Source organism: Podarcis filfolensis, assembly GCF_964270895.1.
Source record: "Podarcis filfolensis genome assembly, chromosome: 3".
Taxonomy (NCBI): domain Eukaryota; kingdom Metazoa; phylum Chordata; class Lepidosauria; order Squamata; family Lacertidae; genus Podarcis; species Podarcis filfolensis.
This window is the reverse complement of record NC_139606.1, coordinates 95,260,570-95,284,000: the sequence shown is the minus strand read 5'-3', so window position 1 is coordinate 95,284,000 and position 23,431 is coordinate 95,260,570. Positions and strand designations below refer to the sequence as shown.

General features: G+C 39.5%; 1 protein-coding gene across 7 annotated transcripts in view; it reads right to left on the bottom strand.

Annotated features, from left to right (window-relative positions):
* Positions 1–23,431, bottom strand: part of USH2A (usherin) — a 432,455-nt gene that overhangs the window by 203,800 nt on the left and 205,224 nt on the right. For all 7 annotated transcript variants that reach the window (XR_014545784.1, XM_083604668.1, XM_083604669.1 and 4 more), the window contains 5 exons: positions 23,066–23,225; positions 20,852–21,023; positions 15,108–15,255; positions 8,528–8,679; positions 2,311–2,473 (listed from right to left, as the gene is read on the bottom strand). Coding sequence is in view for 6 of the 7 variants with exons in the window: in XM_083604668.1 (XP_083460794.1) it covers positions 2,311–2,473; positions 8,528–8,679; positions 15,108–15,255; positions 20,852–21,023; positions 23,066–23,225 (795 nt within the window). In the remaining variant the exon portion in view is untranslated. The remainder of the gene's footprint in view (positions 1–2,310; positions 2,474–8,527; positions 8,680–15,107; positions 15,256–20,851; positions 21,024–23,065; positions 23,226–23,431) is intronic.

Below are 23,431 nucleotides of genomic sequence, written 5' to 3'. Positions count from 1 at the left end.
AAGACTTTATTTTAAAAATCTGACTAACGCTATCTGCAATTTATCCTGTGCCGTTTATGATATGGATTATATCAGTATATCCTATATGTATACTGGGGACAGGAGGCAAATACTTAAAATCCAAAAACTTTCTTACAGGGACTTTCTAACTGAACGTTACATAAGATTGCTGGCAACATTTTGCTATAAAACAATATAATTTGCACAGTAAATTCTCATGAAACAAGGAAATATATGTTTCTGGTGCTCTTCATTGTCACCTGCAACTTCCTCTGATTTTTCTTCATGGGTTGGAGCATCAAATACCATTGGAAGTACATTTTGAACGAAGCAGTTTAAAATGGGATGGGCTCTTACACTTTGCAGCCGCTTGTGTAGTAATTTACCTATGTGCAAGATAGCTGTAAAAAGTCAACCACTGTGCCCTGTCTTAAACACAAGGAAGGCAAACCAAGGAAGGCAAACCAAGCCCCTTAATGAAGCAATCTGCCAGAAGAGAAACTGTTTTTCAAATTATGACTCAAAGTGGTTTGGCAAATGTTAGAATTCACAATGACTTGAAAAGGATGGGTTTCTGGCAACCTATGTGACTTTAGCCAAGTGTTTTCATCTGCTACAGGGTGAAGGTGAATCCTTCAAAGGAGATTCACTACCCAGTCTTAGGCTTCAGCCAAATTAGTATGACTGAAGCACTTGGTCCAATACATTTGTGCTTGTGCATTTGTCTGCAACAGCACTTTGCGGGGTAACTTTCAGTTATAGCATCTTACCTCGATGTACTAATCCAGGAAAGAGTAAGAGCCATCCTAAACACATCTTTTCTTATGCAGAAATATCAAGTATTGGGCATTCACTGGACTAGATAGAAATTGCTAGGTATTTGGTCCAGGCAATAAACTTCGCAGCAGTAGGCATGAGCATATACCTTTGATAAGGGAAGTTCCAGGTAAGGAAATTGGGGAGGGTCAAAAGAGGATGAGAGTGAAGACCGAAGCAAAACAGGCAAGAAATATGACAAACAATAGGACAGTTGGGACTTCTTCCACTGGACAGGGTGACTGAGTCAATAGTTCTGATAATCTGTGGCTTATTGAGCACAGCTAGGTATGGGTGAATATGTCAATTTCAGTTTCTTGCTTTTCCAGTACTGAATCCAGTTCATCACACATCCACAACAGTTTGTGTGTTTTTAAAGTCCACATGAACTTTCACCAGCATTTTACTAAGAAATTCTCTGAAGGCACACATTGTTGTAGGCAATTTTGCTTATTGTACACATATTTGCAAACCAGCTTTCCATGGCAGAATGCATTTTTGTATGTTATTTTCACTAATATATGAAATTTTAAGGAACACTTTATGCATTTTTGTGCATGTTACTTGGCTGAAGAACTGCACTGCAAAACTTGAAGAAGCGTGAATTTCAAAGAATGGTGGTTTCAGTTCACATCTTGTTTTAGAAACTAAGAATTCAGTATATCTGCCTTTAAATATGAACTGATTCTAATTTTCCCCACTTCCCTGTGTGTATCTGGTGCAACTAGAAAATCGGGAAATAAAATCCATATATTGACCAGAAGTTAGCTATGAGTGTTAGATATTTTTCCAAGAAAGGTGATTCCCATCACTGTTTGCTGATATGAGTCTTCTTCTGCCATAGATTAGATTACCATATTTACTTGAATGTAATGCGCACCTTTTTTGGCTAAATTACGTCGTGAAAATTAGGGTGTGCATTAGATTTGGTGGCACATTTACATTCGCCAGCAAATACTTTTTTGGTTTCAAGGTTTTGAACATTGAGGTGAATATTAGATTTGATGGTGCATGAACAGTGTTAGACAGAAGCGCCAGCTTCTCAAGATGATTGAGGGGACCCAATACAACCTCCTGACATCGCATGTATGATGTTGTGAAGAGCCAGGGGGTGGAGCCAAACACCCTCTGAACAGTGAGGGGGCTTGGCCCCCTCAAATAAAACATGGGGGGGATGTTTCAGACCCTAGGATCCGGCGCCTATGATGCTAGTACAGCTCACTTCAGCAAAAATTTAAGTATATTTGCTGAAGGCCAAACTACAAATTACAGAGAAAATCTATAAGTGACCCTCCATCATGATGAACCAAAATTTTTATTTTGTCTTTAAAACAGCTAGGGCTGCATTGGTGATCCAGATTTCACTTCAATAGCAGCAGTTCCAAATGTCTTTGTAAGAAAATTATTTTGCAAAAAAAACAACAACCCCGAGACACCAAATGTATAGCAAAACAACACTAGAACATTTCCACTGAAGTGCCAAAATGAAAATACCTTCATCAGTATAGAAGAAGCCAGTGAAAAGAACAGTGTAGCTTATCTGCCCATTTGGCTCACGAGGAGGAAGCCATTTCACTTGAACTGCTCTGGGTCCATCATTAAAGACAAATAATTCAATTGTTCCTTCAGGTGCATCTTCACTTGTACGAGCCTCTACCTGCAAATTTAACAATGTTTGTTAAAGAATAAAACTTGTTTGTTACAGAAAAAAGGGAAGCATGAGAAGAAGGAACATTTTGTTCACCTGGTACATGACAATAAAAGATTTCCAGATTGCCTCCATTCTTCATTTCAGTGCCATGGGTCAGCACAGAGAGCATGTGTAACAACAACTATCATCACTGAAACACAGGAAGTTGTCTTATACAACGTCAGACCTGTATGTCTGTCTAGCTCAGCGATGTCTACCGTGACTGGTAGTGGCTGTCCAGAGTCCCAAACAGGGGATATTCCTAGTCCTACCTAGAGATGCTAGTGATTGAACCTAGACCTTTGCACGCTATGCAAATGCTCTACCATAGAGCTACAGCCATTCCCCTTGGATTCTGTGAAATGAGTACCCATCATTCTTAAGTCCCTGAATATCTTATTTTAGTAATGAGTTCTGATTTTTAAAATTTTATATGGTTTTTATTGTACAGTTTTATATTAAAAATTGTGTTAAAATGCTCAGATATTTTAAATGAATATATAAATATTTCTAATATAAATATTTTTAAGTTTTCAGATAGAAAGCAAGATATGCATTTATCATGCATTATATTTTTTAAATTTTATTTTATCTATACAGTACTGCCCTTCATCTGAAGATTATTATAAGGAAGGATAGGTAATTCCCCCCCAGTTCTTCCCTGTTATTATCCCATTACATACATACATACATACATACATAATTTTATTTGTATACTGCCTTACTGCAGTTTAAATTGTGCTCAGGGTGGCTCACAACATAAAAAATAGGTAACTACAACATAACAAAAGTAGCCTTAAATAATAAATAAAACATTTAAAAATTCAAAACCAAACAGAACAATTTTCACATAAATCACACTTTCCAGAAATAGAACTCTGCAAAAAAAACCCACCCTAGGTTCAGGTATTATCTGTTCTGCTCAAATAGACATTTGTTTAAAAAAGAAAGAAAGAAAGAAATATTACACAGAACTTCAGTAGCGGAAGATTTGTAAGCATTCCTAATTATAATTTCTACATTGCTGAGAGTGTTTGTAAGTGCCTATCTATAGGAATTATCACAGATCTGATTGATTACAACAGACTTCCGTGCATTTGTGGCTTATTGACATGGAAATCCTATAAACTGGAACTTCCTCACCTTCCTTGCCTATGAGCTCTCCATTGGCAGATACTAGGCAATCCATGTCATCCATTGCCAGTGCCAGGAAGACTATTGGTTCATGCAGTTCCTTTCGTTATTGGTTCAGATGTGCCTATGGGAGGGGGCCTCCCCCTTTCCCTAGTGATTGGCTTGTGCCCTGGGATAAAATCCAAGATTGCCTATATGTAAAACATAAGCTGTTCAACCTAAAACTTGTCCTGCAGCCCCAGTGCTCCTAGCATCTATGAAAAGGTCTTAAGGCTTGTGGTGATAGAGTGGGGAAGAGACAGATGCCCTGTGGTGTGACTGTTGCCTTTTTGCTGCTGTGAATGAATGTCTTCTGTCAATACTATCAAACCCACCTGCCAAACAACTGAGAGCAGGTATTGTAACACCATTTTAGCAAGCAGTTTCCAAGACAGTGTGTGCCCTTTTTGTTCTATATCCATCGATCTTTGCACCTTAGGAGAGCTCTTGTCTGTACCCCAAAGGAGCTCATCTCCCTGCCATGCTTTCTTGTAGCCACAGGTAAAAAGATGCCAAACCTGTGGCCATCCTCTCCTCCTTCAAAAGGAAAACACAACAGAAATAGTTGCTTCATGTTTCTTGTGATCACACTTGCTGGGTTGTTTGCTTCCTGAGTATGTGGTTTGGGAACTATCCACTTTCTTTCCCTGCCACATGAACCTTTACCATTCCCACGTTACTTCTGCCTAATGTCTTCTGTTCCTAGTTCAAGTCCTCCTTGTCTTTTCTTCCTGTTCCCAATTTTTATTTCTTCCTGTCTATATTTTTGCTTCAGGCCCTGAGACCACATTCTAGTTCCATACTTACAGTCTTGTCCAGCAGCAGCAGCCTCCAGGGAGGGACAGTGGTGTGCTTCTGGCCTCTCAACAGCTTCACTGCTGCATTTACTGGGAGGGATGAGGTGGCAGGAAGGTCAGGATGGTGTGAGCACAGTGATGGAGCCAATCTTGCACTCCTCCTGCTGCACCTCCATCACGCTGACCTTGCCCCCACCCCTTTGGCCTCCATTGCCCTCCCACTAAATTCAGCAATGTGGTTGACAAAAGGCCAGGTACATGCCACCCCTCCCCTCTAGCCCCACCCCCACCCCCGCTCCTGGCAGCATCTGATCCTCTACATCAGGCTTTGTCAACCTCGGCCCTCCAGATGTTTTGGGACTACAATTCCCATCATCCCTGACCACTGGTCCTGCTAGCTAGGGATCATGGGAATTGTAGGCCAAAAAATATTTGGAGGGCCAAGGTTGAGGAAGCCTGCTCTACATAGCTACGCATGCCCCTATATCCTGCAATGGCTATTTTCAGCTTTCATGTACCTACAATATGGATCACCAATGTGCTGCCTGCCTGTGATTGTCAGTATCTCCTACGGTGCCAATGAAAGGTCTCCATAAATATCGCCTCAAACACAAACAATGCATGAGAGACAGTATGTTCTTCCTGCTCAGTTTTGGTTTGCACTGGCTTGGTCTATCCATTGAACAAAGCCTCTTAAACATTCCCACATTTTATTGGAAGCCAGGACTGGACACCGCTCTTTATTCTGCTCTAAACAGAGGAGTGGGGCAAAGAGCTTCCATCTATAAGTGGTGGCTGCTGTAGGTGTGTCTGTTTCCTATTGGGTGGGTGGGGTGGCTGAGGGAGGTTCACGCCTGTATCATTTCATTTCATAGTTCTCTCTCTCTTTTCTTTTAGATGTGTCAGACCTTTTTTGTAACCCCACAAAAAAATAACAGAATTCCTAATGCAAAATTCGTAAAATTCCAAATGCACTCACCAACCCCAAAATGTTGGCAAACCCTGATCCTAGAACACAGGTTAATGACTGCATTAAAACAGCAGAAGTTTATATATGCCTATACTGCAGGACAGGGTGGTGGGGTTGAATATTGCTAAACTGCTCAAAGATGCTGAACGTTCGAATGAGACACGACTCCACACGTAGACGGTCATCCTGAAGCCATACACTCCTGTGGAATTGTACTGAGACTCTGCTGTATACCCATTTCATTAGTGCTACCTTTCAAAATGTAGCAAAGGCTGCCATATGTGATCGATGTGTGACATTAATTTTCAATTATCTGTGTCTCCATAATTATTGTTTTATTATTTTACCATTAGAACAAAAAGCTTCTCAGAGTCGGAGTGTGCTTAGTAATATAAACCGAGCTCAAGTTTCCCTCATTCTTTTCTATTGTGCACCTGCTTCATCATATTCATATTTTGTGCCTCACATAATATAAGGCACTGAAGTCCTCATAATTTTCAGTAAAGTCACAATTTACCCTGTGTACTTTTAGACAATTTGGATTAAATGCCTATATGCCATTCTGCACTTGATGCATTGTACTTATAGTTATGCTTTTTCAGTACTGTATCTTAAATTGCATATTGTTTACTATGCAGGGAAGACATTAAGCATAAAAATTGAGTGGACAAACAACTTGTCTGGCTTTCATTCAATGCCTTATATACTGATAATTTTTCAATTAAATAAAATTTTTAAAATAAGCACAACTAACAATCAAGTAAGAACATTTAAATTGTGCTTAATATTTTTCCAAATAAGAGAACATATGACAAAATAAAGATGATGTTTCAAAATCATATGGCAATTGTATAGTATATATTATCTATCATTTTCTTAAACTACATACTTGTAGTTTTGAGATATGTACCCTGTTTATCAGATGCGTTTTTATGATTCCCAGATGAATCAAAGTTGTAAACAGCTATGTACTTCCATAAACAACACAGTGAAATCGGTAGAGATTCCAAATGGATAACTATTTTATATATTAAGGGTAAGTTAATTATTTCTGATTTATCCATTTCCCAGATTTTCATTAAATTTGAAATCATACACAGCTTCTCTGAAAAACCATTAAGCCAACGTATTATGCAACAGCAATACATAAAAAAACTCATTAAAATCTGCTACCTTCAAAAATCTGCTTCTTTGAGGTGCTTGCGTTGCAAAGCATCTCTTCAATCGATTAGGGCACATTAAATAAAAGATCAGCAACAAAAATAGCTGGAAGGATAATATCAGTTTACCACAGGGAGATGTCCCTGCTTCTATTTAAAGTTCTCAATGAGCTAAATATATATTTCTAAACCAAGTGTTGGATATAAATGGTAATGGGGGGGGTGAATCTTTCAGAAAATCAAATGAAGATGTGTTGCTTTAACTTCCTGGCAGCATTTAGGTGAGTTGCTCTCTAAATAAAGACATTGCATTTCAGTTCTTGTGATTGGAGATGGATCACTGGCTCAGGAAAATAGTTTGCATTCTGAGCAGGCGATACAGATAACTATTAGGTCGACTCTAAACCCCTACTTTGAATTGCACTGAAAGTCAGGGCTGAGTTTCAGCTTTAATGAAGTGCAGTTGCTTACTAGTTTCTTTCAGAACACGGCGGAATATTTTGAGACTATTGCAATTCCGTACAAGTAAAATATACTGTGAGCAGCAAGTGCAATGCTACCATGTGAAATGCTTAGGATTACTATCTGTGCATTAAATTAGGGAGAAGTGATTCAGTATTAATGCCAACTCACTGGAACCGGGACCCCTTAAAAAAAACAAAAAAAAGTTTAAGGGAAAGGTTCAAGCAGCACTGCTGTTGCTGCGCAACCTTTGTGCATTTGAATAGAGGTTGTGTGGGAGCCCCACACAAATCCTACAGAAATGAATGGAGTTTGAACAGCAGCAGCTGCACGAGTGTTTGGTGCACTGTTCCCTAAATTTCCAGGATTATTTTTTTTTTAAAAAAATTGAGTAGAAAAATTGGCAAAAAGCCACTCATGCTTTTAAGAGTAAATATCCATCAACCCCGTCCAAGCTATAAAATGTTTAATGGTAATAAAGTCTACAATCCTGCTCTACAGATGGATGATGTTACTAGCATTTTAAAGCAATGAATCTTGGGAAGAAAAAGGCAAATGTGATCAAAAATCAAAATAAAAAATTCAGTCCTGGTGTCCTTTTTTTAAAAAAAAGGTAATCTTCGTACGGTGAAGCTAATATTACAAAGTGAGAGCCTGTTAAGGAAAACTTTGCCAGAAATGCTAGAGTATGTATTTCAGTGGGGTTTTATTCTTGAATAAAAGCTTGGCTGGGGAGGGGAGCTTTTCTTCCCAGATTTTACTGCAAAGTGCAAGTTCAATTTTAACAAGATTAAACCTCATAAAGACAGAAGCTATGTTGTTTTTGACACAACACCGTGTCATTCTGGAATGTTCTTATCAGAGTCAGAAGCAAGATCACCAAAGAATGTGATTATTTCTTATGCTAGAAAACACTGATATTATTAAATAACTTCTGGTGCTTTTATTTTTAGATTTATATAATTAAAAATACTTATTAGGGGAGCACAAAGTGGTTACAGAACCAAAGAGCTGTCAATATTAGAGAATAAAGTAGATGTCATTTAAACCTCCAACTTATTATTTCAGTACTAAGAGTTATACATTTCTAAAATTCTCAGTATGTTACTTGCTGCTGCATCACATTCAGAAATGCATACCCTTTAATCCTACATCCATACCTTTTTCAGAACAATATACCATATTAGGCATTGATGTTGATAATATGCGTTTCACCCTACTTTTCACCCCCCTTTCCACACTCCCTGTCTCAGTCTTTACTGTATCTATATGATATTTTGGAACGGTGCCTAGTGGTGACCTATTCCAATCCTTTGCAGCTTTTAATGGCATTTTTTATAAAATGTCACATTTTGCCAGATGGGTTAGTACTGACCAGTGTGAATCATCACCATTTAGTCTGATATTCACTGCCATCTGACATTTATTACATTCTCAGAATGTAAATTGAGGTACTCACCAGTGGGCCTAGCGCACAGCCTTTTGCAGTACATGCCTGAACTCTGAAGGAATGGAGACTCCAAGGAGAAAGTCCAGAAGTAAAATAACTGAGCTGGGAAGAATTCTGTACAAGAATGCCATCCATGTACAATGCATAGCTAGTGATAAATCCTATTTAAACAAACAAAAATGAAGAGAAACTTAAAAGGCTTGATCATAACAGGTAAGAGGGAGGGAAGCAACAGTCTTTTAAAAGAACTTCAAGACAGTACATTCTCTCATCTCCACAGCTTACAAAATAGCGGCAGCAACATATATGTGCCACCAAAACAAATCTCTACGTAAAACACGAGAAGTCCAATGAAGCAGTACCGTGCCCATCTCGTTAAAAGGTAAAATTAAACCGCTCCAAAGAAAGTAGACCTTAATAGACTTGCTTCTTAATAGACCTGTTTCTGAAGTGTAAGTCAAAGCAATCGAGCTGGGAAAGTTGAGGCAATTCCGTTTCACGGCCCCACTCTGCATGCAAATGCATGTGTGGATTAAAACAAGGACACTGAAGATATATAGCGACCATTTAGAATCCTAACACCTTCAGACCTAGAAAAACTAGTGATCCATATTTTAAACATACTGCTGTAGTACAAGTCAAAAGACAATTCCCCTATCCGTCTCTTGACCTTGGCCCCCTCCTCTGCAATGTTAATTGTTGCTATTGTTCTTAAAAATAAGACAAATACGAATGTTTAAATAAATTGCTATTAATTGAGACATTACTTCGGAATTGCAGACCTGGAAGGGAAGGGGTGCTAATGGGTTCAATTAACTACCGTATTTTTTGCTCTATAAGATGCACCAGACCATAAGACGCATGTAGTTTTTGGAGGAGGAAAACAAGAAAAAAAATATTCTGAATCCCAGAAGCCAGAACAGCAAGAGTGATCGAACGCAAAGCCTCTTCAGGGCAGGGGAGCGTTCTTCCCGCTGCCCTGAAAAGGCTTTGCGTTGCTATCCCAGAAGCCAGAACAGCCAGAAGGATCGCTGCACAGCGAAAGCAGCAATCCCTCTTGCTGTTCTGGCTTATGGGATAGCTGCGCAGCCTGCATTTGCTCCATAAGACGCACACACATTTCCTCTTACTTTTTAGGAGGGGAAAAGTGTGTCTTATAGAGCAAAAAATATTATAATTTGTATTGCACCTGGTAAGCAGAGGGGAGTTTTCTTTTGTTGCCATACAGCATAAACATGGTTTACGTGCTCCAACTAAAAGGAAGTTTTCTCTAATGATGGAGTTAAGACAGAGATGGGGAAGTGGATTCAACCCGGTGAGTCAGTTCCTTATCTTCCCCATCCCCTGCCGCCCAAGTTTGACAGCTGGGAGGGGCCTATTTTGTAATACCATTTTGCAATGCTCTCTTGCTGTGTTTTCCATTTTGACCAAGCCACACTTAGCTGCCCTAAATGTAGTGTCATATATGACATTAGGTAAAGATGTGGGCAGGCCAAAAGTAATCTGGGTCTACTCTTTAGACACAGATGAAGTAAAGCTAGAGCCATTCTTAGCCCTGCGTCCCCAAAAATATACCATGGAGAGGGTGTGCTTGCTGATATTCTGATGCTTTTGGAGTCAAACAGGAGACTTTCAGTGACATTGGGTGGGTGTAGTTCGGAACTTACATTACTTAACTTTACAATTATGTCGATTCTGTTATCACCAGGCTGAGCACTGCTTTCCTTTTGGGTGAAAACAGAGGCAAATTAGGTGTTGAGCAGTTTTGCCTTCTCTCTGTCACCCAATAGCATTTCTCTGTCTTTTCCATGCAGAGGACCTACAACTTGCTTGTTCTTCCTCTTGCTTTAAACATAGCCAAAGAAACCTTTTATTATTATTTTAAACCTTTCTTGTGAGCCTGAGCTCATTCTCAGCTTTGGCCTGCCTGACATTCACCCTGCAATGGTTGGCTACTCATGTATACTCCTCTGTGATTTCCCCTTTCTTCCATTTCTTACACATGCCCTTATTAAATCTCAGCTCATCTGTAAGCACCTTATGCAGTCACACTGGTTTCTTTAGATGCCTCCCACTTTTCTTTCTTGTTGGAATTGTCTGCATTTGGACCTTCAATATTTCACCTTTAAGAAACTCCCAACCATCTTGGACTCACTTCTCTTTGAGTATTTCTGACCATGGGGATCTCACCCAGTAGCTCTTTAAGCTTTTTGAAGTTGGCCTTCTTAAAGTCCAGAGTGCAGTTTTCCCTTGCCTCTGTATCATGAAACATAGGAGGGACCAGGTCCAAGATGGCAGCAGAGACATTCACAATCCCAAGGGTTTCTGCTCCAATTGAAATCTTAATGGCATTTTCATTTGGGTGGGGACCAACTTCCAGACTATAGAGAATGCCAGGCATTAGATAATTTGGTCCATAGAGATGTAAGAGTACAATATTTCCCACTATCTGCCTAGTGATACTGTCATTCAAATTGTAGTTTCCAAATGGAACTGAGAGCTTTCTGCTTCTCTATTATTTTTTTATCTGTATGTAAAAATTCTTCAAATGATCCCAGGGATATCACATCCACATTATAGTTAACATTAGAAAGAGAATCCATACCATTGCCATTATCACTGAAATTACATGGTAGTTAGCAAATAATTGGTCTCCTGACCCCCTAACCCTCTGTTGCCTTTACCCTGATATCTAAATCAACCCAATGTTCTGCACATCCAAGGGGAACATTGTTAGTGCTCTGTATGGAAGTTGTAAAATGCACCACAGGACTGCCTATAATGGAACTGTGAATGTAATTAATGGGCTGTAGAACTTATCATAGGTTTTGTCTTCTGTACTTGGAAATAAGCTGCTTTTTACAGTTAGTTTAAATGTCAACTTCAATTATAAACATTTTATTCTTTTTGCCTGTTCAAGTCAGGACAGTGTTTCCTTCACAAATGCACAGCTTCTTATATAGTACTTCCATCCTTTGCAGCAGCATGTTTTGGTTGCAAATCTCAATAAGCAATGAATTTCAGCTTTTTGGAGCTACTGTGAATTGATATGTTCTTATAGGTACCCTGAAAAGCTATTCCATATTTTGCTCATGGAAATAATGAAGACATACATTTGTTGGGCAACTCCTCCCCATGACACACACATACACATGTGGCTCACTAGTGTCTAGAATCACACAAACATATATTCATGAGCTGTTATCACCCAACTGACCATTCATATGACCTGAAACCTGTTTCAGGCAGGAGGAGACAGTGGATGTATCATTCTCCTAGCCCAAATACATGTACTGCAGGTGATGGGGGAAGCATGCACCAGACTGGGGTGGGACATGGTGGTACCAAACTGTAAATGTTTCAGGTCAAATATCTGCAAAGTTTAGCCTGCCAAATAGTATCGTGAACCTGTATATACAGTCATACCTCGGGTTGCGAACGCTGCGGGTTGCGCGTTTTCAGGTTACGGACTGCGCCGAACCTGGAAGTACTGGAATGGGTTACTTCCAGGTTTCGGTGCTTTGCGCATGCGCAGAAGTGCCAAATTGCGTCATGCGCGTGCGCAGACACGGCACTGCGGGTTGCAAACGTGCCTCCCACACAGATCACATTCAAACCCAAGGTATGACTGTATTGGCCAGGGTAACACAATTACAAAACGCTTTGAGCTGCACTTTGGGAGATGGCAAACTGTCCTGGCTGCAGCCTCTCATGTCACATTAAGTGCAACTCCAGGGGGTCATCTGGCCATTGTATGGGTTTCGTGGCTGCAGAAGACTGTCGGAACTGTGAAACTCCTCAGGGCCTATATTGCTCTTTGGGTGCTGGCCGTTCCAAATGCATTTGCACCTAGGTGCACTGGTAGTCATCTACTGGACATAAAGACCTAACAGGTAAAAGAGTACATTTGATATTTCATAAATTTAGCTGTTTGATACTTCTGTGTATGAGTAGCTACAGGATATTGCAGTCATCAATTTATGGGGACACATTGGGATTGGAAGAGTAGGGAATACCATGTTCTGCTATCACTACAAAATCACCTATAATCTTGACTAGGTTTCAGTATAAGACCTAGAATCTTTCATAATGGACAATCTATAAAGTTATTGTAAAGATGTAAAGATACATCACACAAAACAACTAGAACTGAAATTGTAACTCTGTCTTGTTTCCAAGAATGAGTTCCAACTTGTTGTAGACTTAACAATTGTGTATTCCTGTTATCACTACTATTCAGCATAAATACTGAAGATAATTATACTAATCTTAACAAAGCACTTGAAAATATTAAACCTGATTCTGATACCAATTTGAAAATTTAGTATACTCAACATTGAAGGAGGACTGGCCACCTTTTGAGTTTTGTATTTGGTGATTTAAAGAACAAACAAACAGTTGCTCACATCGGATTATGCATTTTCTGCACTTGTAATGTGAATGGAAAATACATATTGTCTAAAAAATGTATCTCTTATCATTTCTGTCCTGCAATAAAATGTTCACAAGTGACACATTCCTGACTTAATTTCTTCTATTCTGTAGCAGGGATTTGATCACATACACGCAAATGTAAGTTTGTGCAATTAATGTGGATTAAAGCCTCCTGGCATAACAAACCCACTTTTTGCACTACGCAAAATGATGATGAAATGCACTAGAAAGTGTGGGATAATGATAAATTCATAGGAAGTCATATCTTTCTTTACAGCATCTTACAGCCTGCATATATGTCCCTTCAAGTTCTCTCCATCGCTTTCTGTTGTTTGCTTCTTGCTTCCATGTAACCTCTACACAAACAAATCAGAATAAATGCTCAATAAAGAGCGGGCATTTATATAACCTCCATGCAAGCTTTGTGCAAACAAATCAGGACGAATGCTTAATAAACAGGTCATCTGGAAGCAACCTAAGAGGCATTCCTGGTGTACCATGTTTAAAACAACAATAAATGGTTTAATGGCTATGGAAATAGTCCTAGGCAATGATTCACAGAACAAATAATAATAGTGACATATCCCATCGTCCACACTCAGTGCTGTGCATATCTGAGAGCAAGCTTCTTGTTAAAATTCCTAATTGCTTACAAATTATTCTGAAATAATCAACAGTGCTATGTTGAAGGCAGATTAGCTGCAAACTAAAATTAACTGACAGATTACAATAGTTATTTATAACCCTTAGTCTATCAAAGACCTCGTTAATAGTGTCTTGTACTCAACTTGAATTGATTTCTTAGTGTAATTTTTATATAAATCTTAAGGATGCAGGGGGAATGCTAGGAGACCAAATATTCATTTGGTACTTTTAAAAATTGTATTTAAAAAAAAATCAGTTATTTTTAAAGTAGCAGCAAGTATCTGCAAATAAGACTGCCACATGTTTACGGGCCTTGTTCATGTACCAGAACTGAGCAGGTGAAGCATTCTCCACAATTTACCTCTATACCAGGAAAAAGTTTCACCTGCTAAAATTCAGTTGCTCAAAAAGCCATTGGCCCAGAGTCACTAAGAAAGGTGACAATTCTGGCTACAGTAACTGTTATTATTTATTTAGAATGGAAAGCTTTGGCCAAGTGAGCTTTTATCACCCTGCAGCAGTTGGACATTCTTCTAAATTACATTTTAACCCTCCTTCTCCTCCATGTTGGACAGAGTACTATGCATGCTGTACCCCCACCCTATTTTATCCTAAAAAACTTATGAGGTATTTCAAGATGGCTGAGCAGAGACTGAACCTGGGTGTCCATATTCTAATTCAAACACTACTACATCATATTGGTCTGCGTTTGTAAGCTAAACAAACAAATTTTCACAAACTATCATTTGGCTCACAGTGCTGTTATCCTTTCATTTGGCTCACAATGCTGTTATCCTTTCAGTTTTCACACTTCTCTGAATTTTTAAATACTGTTCTCGACCAAAGGAAAAAACCCAGAAAACTTACCAAACTTCATATAAAAGTTCACATTTTGGGTTGAAATACATACAAAAGTGTGTATTTTAGATTGAAATGCATATAAAAACTTGTGTTTTGTGGGGATATATGTTCAAAAATAATGTGGATTTTCATACTTTTTTAAAACAGCTTGATGCAGAAACAGGATGCAGCAGACTTATGAACAAACACATCTGAAAATGACACAGCCCAGAAACAGACTTATCCTTCCATCTCCTAGTCAATCGCTTTAATCCCTTTTCTACTCTCTCCATTTTTAAAAAGTAAAAATGCAAGATGAAGCAACAAATAAAACATCTAAAAGTCAAAAGTTATGGTAAAATGCTATAAAAATCAACACGTTATTAAGAGGTGCCAAAGACGATCCTTCAGTTCAGTTGTTCAGGAAATGCATTAGGCAAAGGAATGCAGTACATGTGAACCATCAAAAGGGAGCACTTTTGAGCCACTAAAACAGCAAAGCAAGGCTGAAAACTTCTGTCTCCTAGCTATAGACAATGATACTATCTCAGGTATTTTATGCGCTAAAATGATCATTAAAAATTAAGCACCACATATAAGCTGCCATTTAGAATATTAATTTACCTTTACTAATCATCTTTTTAACTTGAGGCTAAAAGAGTTCACTTACCATTCGGATACTCGGGCTTCATCCACGAGATATTAAAGGAGTCAGAGGAATAAGACTGGGCTTCAGGAGCAGGAACACCTTCTGGTGTACTCTCAGTTGTTGTTGCTGAGTTAGCTTCACTTATCGTGCAGCCACCTCCACTGCAGGCCTTTTACAAAAAAATAAAATAAGTCACAACAATAAATCTATAAATACATCCCCAGCAGATGCCAATCAGAAAAAAAGCCAGAACTCAAGAGGCTTTGTAAAGACTTATATTGATTGTATATTTTTAGATCTCAAACAAAACATGATGCCTTCATACCTCTTCACTTGTTTGTGGGGATTTATTTTAAGTTAAAGTTACACAAAGCCTATGAAATGGCAGGAAAGATCCTTTCCCAGGAGCAGGCCTCTCCAGAGAGTGAGCTGTGTATCACTCTTTCCAAATGCCTGCTTCTTTTTCAACAAGGATGCCCAGGAATTAGAGATGAAAGGCCGCTTCTGTGTGAAGGGGTGAAGACTCTCCACGTGAATAAGTGGAGCTGAAAAAGGCAGGGATTGTTTTTCTTCACATTATTTATTTAGGCTGCTAACTTGCAGGCTATTTAAATATTTTAAAAAACATTTTGGAAAGGTAGTTTTTCTTGCTTTTCAATGGAAAAGCACTGGATAGGCATATAATCAACATTAAAACATATAATACATGCTTATATATCTCTCAACACCCACTTTCTAAACTTAATTTTATTACTTATCATAACACAAAACTTTAGCATTTGTTATGAAAATTAAAAATTGTAAGTGCCTTAGTTCTTATGAACATAACTATTATAGGTACCACAAGTAAAGATGCAAGCTGCTGCGCTCTAATTATATCTTAATCTTTGTTAGTTGGGAAAACGAAGTTATTATTTTTTAGGAAAAGTTTAAAATAGTAACAGAAAGTCAGCACTGTAGCAAACGAAAGGAAGGTTTGATTATCTGGGCCTGAAACAGTATAAATGCCTGAGGATTTTCACACAGAAAAAGAAGAAACTTCTGTTTTTAAAGTAAGCACTCATAGGAAAAATCCCAGTGGCTAATTAAGGAGTAGCAATAAAACTGGAAATTCAGTCACATTTTAGAAATATGATTGAAGAGTTCAATTTTATTTCATCATTGTACTTAGAAAAGTTACAATGATCTGCACATTTGCCTGAGAGATTGTTTCTAAGTAAAATGGATAGGAGCAGCCTAGAAGTGTAATAATAAATAGAGATGGACAAAGCTAGGGGGTGGGGGTGTCCCACCCCCTGATCCAGGATGAAAATCAGGTTCCCCCATAAAGGGGTAAAATTCTGTCCAGACAGGGGCTAATGGGCCATAGAACACACAAATTGCAACCTGGCGAGATCACCCTATCTGATTGTGTTATGGGTCACTGTGACGTTACCATATATGAGAGTGCTGGAGGGGAAATAGTTAAATAGGTTGCACCGACAGGACCCGGGGGGTGGAGTCAGTGGGTCTATAAAGGAGTTCTGAGAGGAGTTCTGGGGGTTAGTTCGTTGGGAGTTGTGGGTGGGTAATTGGTTGGTTTGAGTGGGTTGGCTGGTTGGGAAAGGCAGCTGGTAATAGAGAGGCAGTTAGGGCAGTTGGTCCTTGAGTGTGGGGTGGTAGCAGAGATAGAGAGAGGAACATAAGACTAAGAAAGTAAAGAGGAACACTGTTTGGAATGCTGTAATAGTTTGTTTTAAGTCTGAAATAAAATACACTCTTCTTTATGAATTGAAAAGCTGACTGAGACTGAAGTGATTTTACCAGGGAGGACCTGGTTGGTGGCAGCGGATTAGTGGTGTATGGGTCAATAGTCCATGAGACGACCGGGGGCTCCATACGAATGCCACAGTCACCATCTCTTCATGAAGGATGGATAAAAGAAATCAGTTGCATTGTTGAAAAGGTTAACAATACAGTGGTACCTTTGGTTACGTACTTAATTGGTTCCGGATGTCCGTTCTTAACGTGAAACTGTTCTTAACCTGAAGCACCACTTTAGCTAATGGGGCCTCCCGCTGCTGCTGCACCGCTGCAGCACGATTTTTGTTCTCATCCTGAAGCAAAATTCTTAACCTGAAGCACTATTTCTGGGTTAGCAGAGTCTGTAACCTGAAGCGTCTGTAACCTGAAGCGTATGCAACCCGAGGTACCACTGTATCTAAAATTCCAATATAACAGCCCTGGATGCTGCTTTCCCCTTAATTTTCCCAGAGTTCACACATCACACTAAACCATGGTTAACATTAACCATGCTCAATGTTACACACAGTCTATGAATCACAGATAAAGCTGAGGTGCCTGGCAGACAGTCATTTAAATCTTGGTTTATAACATAACAGAATAGTTACAGTAAAAGGACCAGCGAGAGCAGCTGAGCCTTGAGAGAGGTCTGAGTTTTCTGTAACCCCACTTGTGGATTTGAAGCTTTGGGGTGATGACAGCCCAGGATCACTCATAACTCTAAGCTATGGTTCAATGTAACTATGGTTTATAAACCAACCACAGAGCTTGGTTAACCAGCAAACTTTACTCATAGATAATAAACCATAGTTAAGGGACTAAGCTAGGTTCACATATAACCCTAAGCCCTAGTTTGATAAAGAAATGCAGGTGGTTTCCTCGTTTTCTGGGCAGTCAACAGGGAAGACTGAAAGTTTCTAGAATATGGTCTGTGGGGTTGCACAGAGACTGCAAAAATGGCATTATGGTATACATTGATCTGAAAGTGACAATTAAATGGAAATCAATGCATATATGTAAGGTGTAGATTGTTTAGATAAGCACAGCAGTTCATAATTCATTAATGAAGACTCAACAAGCCATCACACAGAAAAATACGAAGTGTTTTTTTAAAGGGGGGGGAATGGGATCAATGTCCTCTACTGTGAATAAATAAAATATGGACTGCAAGAAGATCAAACCGATTCATTCTTAAGGAAATCAGTCCTGAGTGCTCACTGGAAGGACAGATCCTGAAGCTGAGACTCCAGTACTTTGGCCACCTCATGAGAAGAGAAGACTCCCTGGAAAAGACCCTGATGTTGGGAAAGATGGAGGGCACAAGGAGAAGGGGACAACAGAGGACGAGATGGTTGGACAGTGTTCTCGAAGCTACCCGCATGAGTTTGACCAAACTGCGGGAGGCAGTGGAAGACAGGAGTGCCTGGCGTGCTCTGGCCCATGGGGTCATGAAGAGTCGGACACGACTAAACGACTAAACAACAACAAACAAATGCCACACATAGCCACATCACTTTCATCATGTGGAGCCATCCGCTTCCATTCACTTTTAGAATGTATGTACATGTCTACTCAGGATTTAGTTCCCCTGAATCTGGAAACCCCAGAAACTGGTTATAGGATTGTAGTCTCCACTGAATCTGCAACTATACTGAATCTCACAATGAAATTGATGGGACTGGAAAGTTCTCCACTCACACCCATTGGCCACTTCTTGTGGGGTGGGCAGTCTGCACCATCTACTCTACAGCCTCCTCTCATTTGCCCACGTCACTATGCAGCAATTAGAAACAGTAGCAATGGGAACTTTCCAAAACTTTATTGCTGCAGGGAATTGAGTCAGAAGAAGGAAGGCAGCTGGGGAGGGAAAAAGAATAAAAAGTAAGAGAGAAGACTGGACGGTTGTTGCATGTGTGCACACACATACAGTGGTACCTCGGGTTACATACGCTTCAGCTTACATACGCTTCAGCTTACAGACTCCGCTAACCCAGAAATAGTGCTTCAGGTTAAGAACTTTGCTTCAGGATGAGAACAGAAATCGTGCAGTAGCGGTGCGGCAGCAGCAGGAGGCCCCATTAGCTAAAGTGGTGCTTCAGGTTAAGAACAGTTTCAGGTTAAGTACAGACCTCCGGAACGAATTAAGTACTTCATTCATAATCTATTCATTGTAGATTATACTTAGAAGAAGCAATCATACTGTTTTTAAAAGTCCATTTAACAGGCCACTTAATGCTTATGGTTTGAACAACAGATGTAGCTGCATCCTTAAGTTACATTCATCCCATCCGGATGATTTCAGCTGGATCATGTGTGATGAGTGTCTTAACTGTGTACAAAACTGCAGGAAATGTACATAATACTCTATAGTTTACTATGCTGAAATACCCAAAGGACAAGCAAATGCTATCAACATGGATTCCAAGTCATCCTTAATTAGTCTGAATGTCCTTGCTTTGGTGGACTCTGAGTCAGATCCTTATAGTTACTTGAAGGTAAATTATTTTCTTCGGGGTATAATGTGGTGTAATATTTAGAGCATTCAAGAGCATGTTGAGCAAAATGAATGCATACAGAGTGTCTACACATAAATGTAAATGTATTCATAATCAAGAGCAGAATATTTTTCTATGGCATTTATCAAAGCAAATGTCCTTATATAGGTATTACTATAAAATGATGAGAGTGTTTAAAACAAATAGGGACAATCTCATGTTTATATTCAAGGTATTTTCAGTTGTACCATGGAACTTAAACTGTTCTGTAATCAAAAAAAGAAAAAACCCACACCAAAGGAAATGACTGCACAAAAGAACAGCAATGACATTTAAAAGACATTTTAAAATGCTGCCGGTTTGCAATAAACACCTTCCCCCACTTGTATTTTCTCAAACTTACTTTTGTGGGGATTTACAGAGAAATTTCACCACACCAAAAATAAAGAAGATATGGTGGAAATTGGGGGGCTTGGTTAAATATGAGCATCTACAGAATTTAAGACACACACAACACAAAATGCCTTTATGCAATAGTGATGTGTGAACTCCCTTGGCTCGTACTCACTTTGTGAACACATGAACAACATATCTAGTCTTCCTGAGTGTGTGCAGAAAGATGGCAAAGGTCAGTGGATTAAGCAACCCTTCCCACCAGCCTCCTTGTGTTCCTCCACCCTCTGTGGACTCCTAGGCAATCCCCTGTACCTTTCTTCTCCCAGACTTGCCAAGTTCTCCACATACATACACATCCTCCCTCTGTTGGAGTACCTACAAGAATACTGCAACACCTGTGCCTGAGGTACAAGGAATGCTAGAAAACAAAGTTCTCCAGAGGTCTTGACTCAGGAGTCCTTGAAACTATGCTTTTCCAATGAGCACTGGACTCTTGTGTCCCATGGCACACTGGTAGAGGGAGGGAGGAGAAACAGGAGAGCTTCTTGCCACCAGTAGCAGTGTCTCATCCATGCTATGAAGTAGGTTTAGGAGAAGGAAATGGAATACAGAAGAGGAAGGGAGAGCTAGTTTGGTGGCAAAGTGACTGGCAGTGTGTGAACTCAATAAGCGCCCAAGTCCAAATCATTAAAAAGGCCAGGGCTTGTACTGGGGAGATGCTTTTTTTTGAAACAAGGAAGGAGGTTGTTGCAAATTGAATTTAATTTCCATCATTAATTTGTAGTGAACTGTGGAAGTTACAGTATTTCATTTCTGTGATCCCCTCTGGAGCTTTGGTGGAGTCTTCAAAACTATGGGGTGAGGAACTGGTTGGTTTTGCCTATCCCATCTTTAAAAACAACAGTCCCTTTCTTTGGCATTAAAGTTGTTGCAAAACTTGCTTAAAGTTATACAAAAATTAAAATTATGCTTCCGACACCCTTCACAATAGTCAAAAGGAAATATAAATATAAATACACATAAAAGTTATCTACTTGACTGTCTCATTAGAGTGTGTGTGTGTGTGTGTGTGTGTGTGTGTGTGCAACTTACTGCAAGCTTAATGAAGTATTCAGTACCAGGGGAAAGGTGTCGGATGGTATAGTGCTGGAAAAGATCTGTAGAATTATAGGTGACATTCCAAACTGTGGCATTTGTCTCATTATTAGCAATGTACAGGATATAGCGCTGCAGGTTGCCATTTACATCCTCTGGTGCTTTCCACCTGAAAATAAAAGCAAGACATAATTGCATTCAGAAAGCAACTCACGCAACTATTGAAATACAAAGTTTAAAGGGGGGAAATCCTTATAGTAATTACTTAAAGGAGGAAAAATAATCTGGTCATCAAACAATCTGGGGAAAATATTGAAGTAACACATGTGGCAACATGAAACATTCTTTAAAGGTAATATTTGTACTTGGAGCCCAAATGATTGTGACAATATCTTCAAGGTAAAAGCTTCATGCTGATGGTATCACAAGCATTTTTTTTCCCTGTGGCAATCTTTGCACTGAGGCTATGGCCATATGTAGGATACACTGATTGCATAAAGACAAAATGGAAATTAAGTTGGCAAGTGATAATCAAAGGTTCACAGAGGCACTAAACTAATCACTTGTATGCATTTAATCATAATAAATTTAATTTTTGTCACAAACCCTATCTGTGATTGAACTCACTAGGATTCTTGCATAAACAGATAAAACATTTGTGTCATCTTAAAAGGGGGGGGGGATTTGGCTTACCTGTGAATTCCCATTCTCCATGGTACCAGGGTGAGGCAGTGTTGCTTACTGAGAGAGATCCTCATCCTGGTCACCATTTGGGGGTCATCTTGCAAACAACAGCAAGAGAAGACTTTCCAGAACAGCAAGAGCAAGCTCCAGATCCAAAGAAAGGCTTCAGGTATTGAGAGGTGCCCCAATGCAATTGCCAATGGGTTGTCAACAACAGTATGAACTATGCTAAAACTTAATCAAAACTTCAACAGATTTTTAAAAGAGAGAGAGAAAAGGAATATGCTAAGACAATGGCCACCCCTTATACATGAACTATCCAGAGTTACTAGAAGGTGGGCGACACTGGACCCACCAACTGAAAGGTTGGGGAGAGGAATTCTAGAAACGTCTAGAGTCAGTAGACTGGCCTACACTATGACCATGAAGAATGAGAATCCACAGATAAGCCCAGGTAAGATGGGGGGGACTCTATTACTCAGATGTAGAACATAGGAAGTTGCCTTACTATTGTGCAACTATAACTGGTAACAGGTCTCTAACAGAGGTCTGCCACATTTTTTGTTTATTATGTATGCATGTTTCTCCAAATACACTCCAAGCAGCTAACAAATGGTAATAAAAACAGAATAAAGCAAGCCATATATAGGTATATGTATGTATGTATGTATGTATGTATGTACACACGTAAGCGCACACACACACACACACACATTTAATAGTGACAGACACTTTTTGTCAAATTCCAGCAGTAGAAAAATAACTGAACTGAGCCAGCAAAAAAATTAACCTAAGATGTTTTATTTAAAGTTTATAGAAAAGAAGTTCAACATAAAGAGTTGCATTTTAATCTGGTATGAAATATAAGGTTTCATAAGGTTTTGATAGCTCAAATGTGCTCATAGCCTTTTGCTGGTTCATTCTACTAAGACAGGCATGGGGAAACTTAAACCTACCAAGCTCCTTCAACTGACCCTTAGTATTCCCCGGTGGCCATGCCCTCACCTCAGATGATTGGGAGCGCTCAGTTATCACCTCCATTGCTGAGTAGCCTACGGGGAAGGTAGCCCCTTTCCCAAATGTCATTGCAGGGGGTGAAACCCTGGCAGCTGGATCTTTTGTAACCAGAGGCAGCAAGAATTGAATATGTGACCTTTAACATGAAAAGAATCACTACTTGCTACACTGGAACCAATGGAAGCTTCCATGCTGGTGCTAATAGCAAGGGTTTTTGAGAGAGAGGAGGTTACTTTCATTGCTTTAGTGGGGGAGGATTAAACCCATTTCCTGGTAGGGGAAAAACTAGACACATCAAAGATAACCTCACATTTAAAGTCACATTTAGTTTGAGTCAAAATCATAGACTCTGCTAAGACCCCAACCAGGATTTCCCCCAACTAGGCAAGGACAATCTGGGAGTCCCAGTGCTGCCACATGCAAGTTGAGCATTCCTGGAGACCAAAAGAGAAGCAGCCAAGTTTGTCCCAAACTGAAACCACTGGTGAAAGAGGAAAGTCTATACTTAACTGTGCATATATTGTTTTAGAATCCAAAACGGTCAGGACCGGTGCATCCACATGAGCTGGTGGCAGCTGGGCTGTAAACAAGGTGACCTGGGAGCTGTTTGTACAGCCGACAATTGTGCAAGCAGTGACGAGAAACTGGTGCGCTGCAAAAACTCGTAATTCTACAAAAGGAGGAAACAGGTATGGCACTTAGTTTTTTCCTTAGGATTTCATAAAGGACTGGATTCAGAAACACTGCAAAGAATTATCTACCACGTATTTTGCACTTTTAAGCGGGATGGTGGTGGTGGAGTTAGAATATTATAAACACTGTTAGCATAGTTATTGATCTCATTTTGTTCTATATATCTTCTTGCAAAACCGAGCT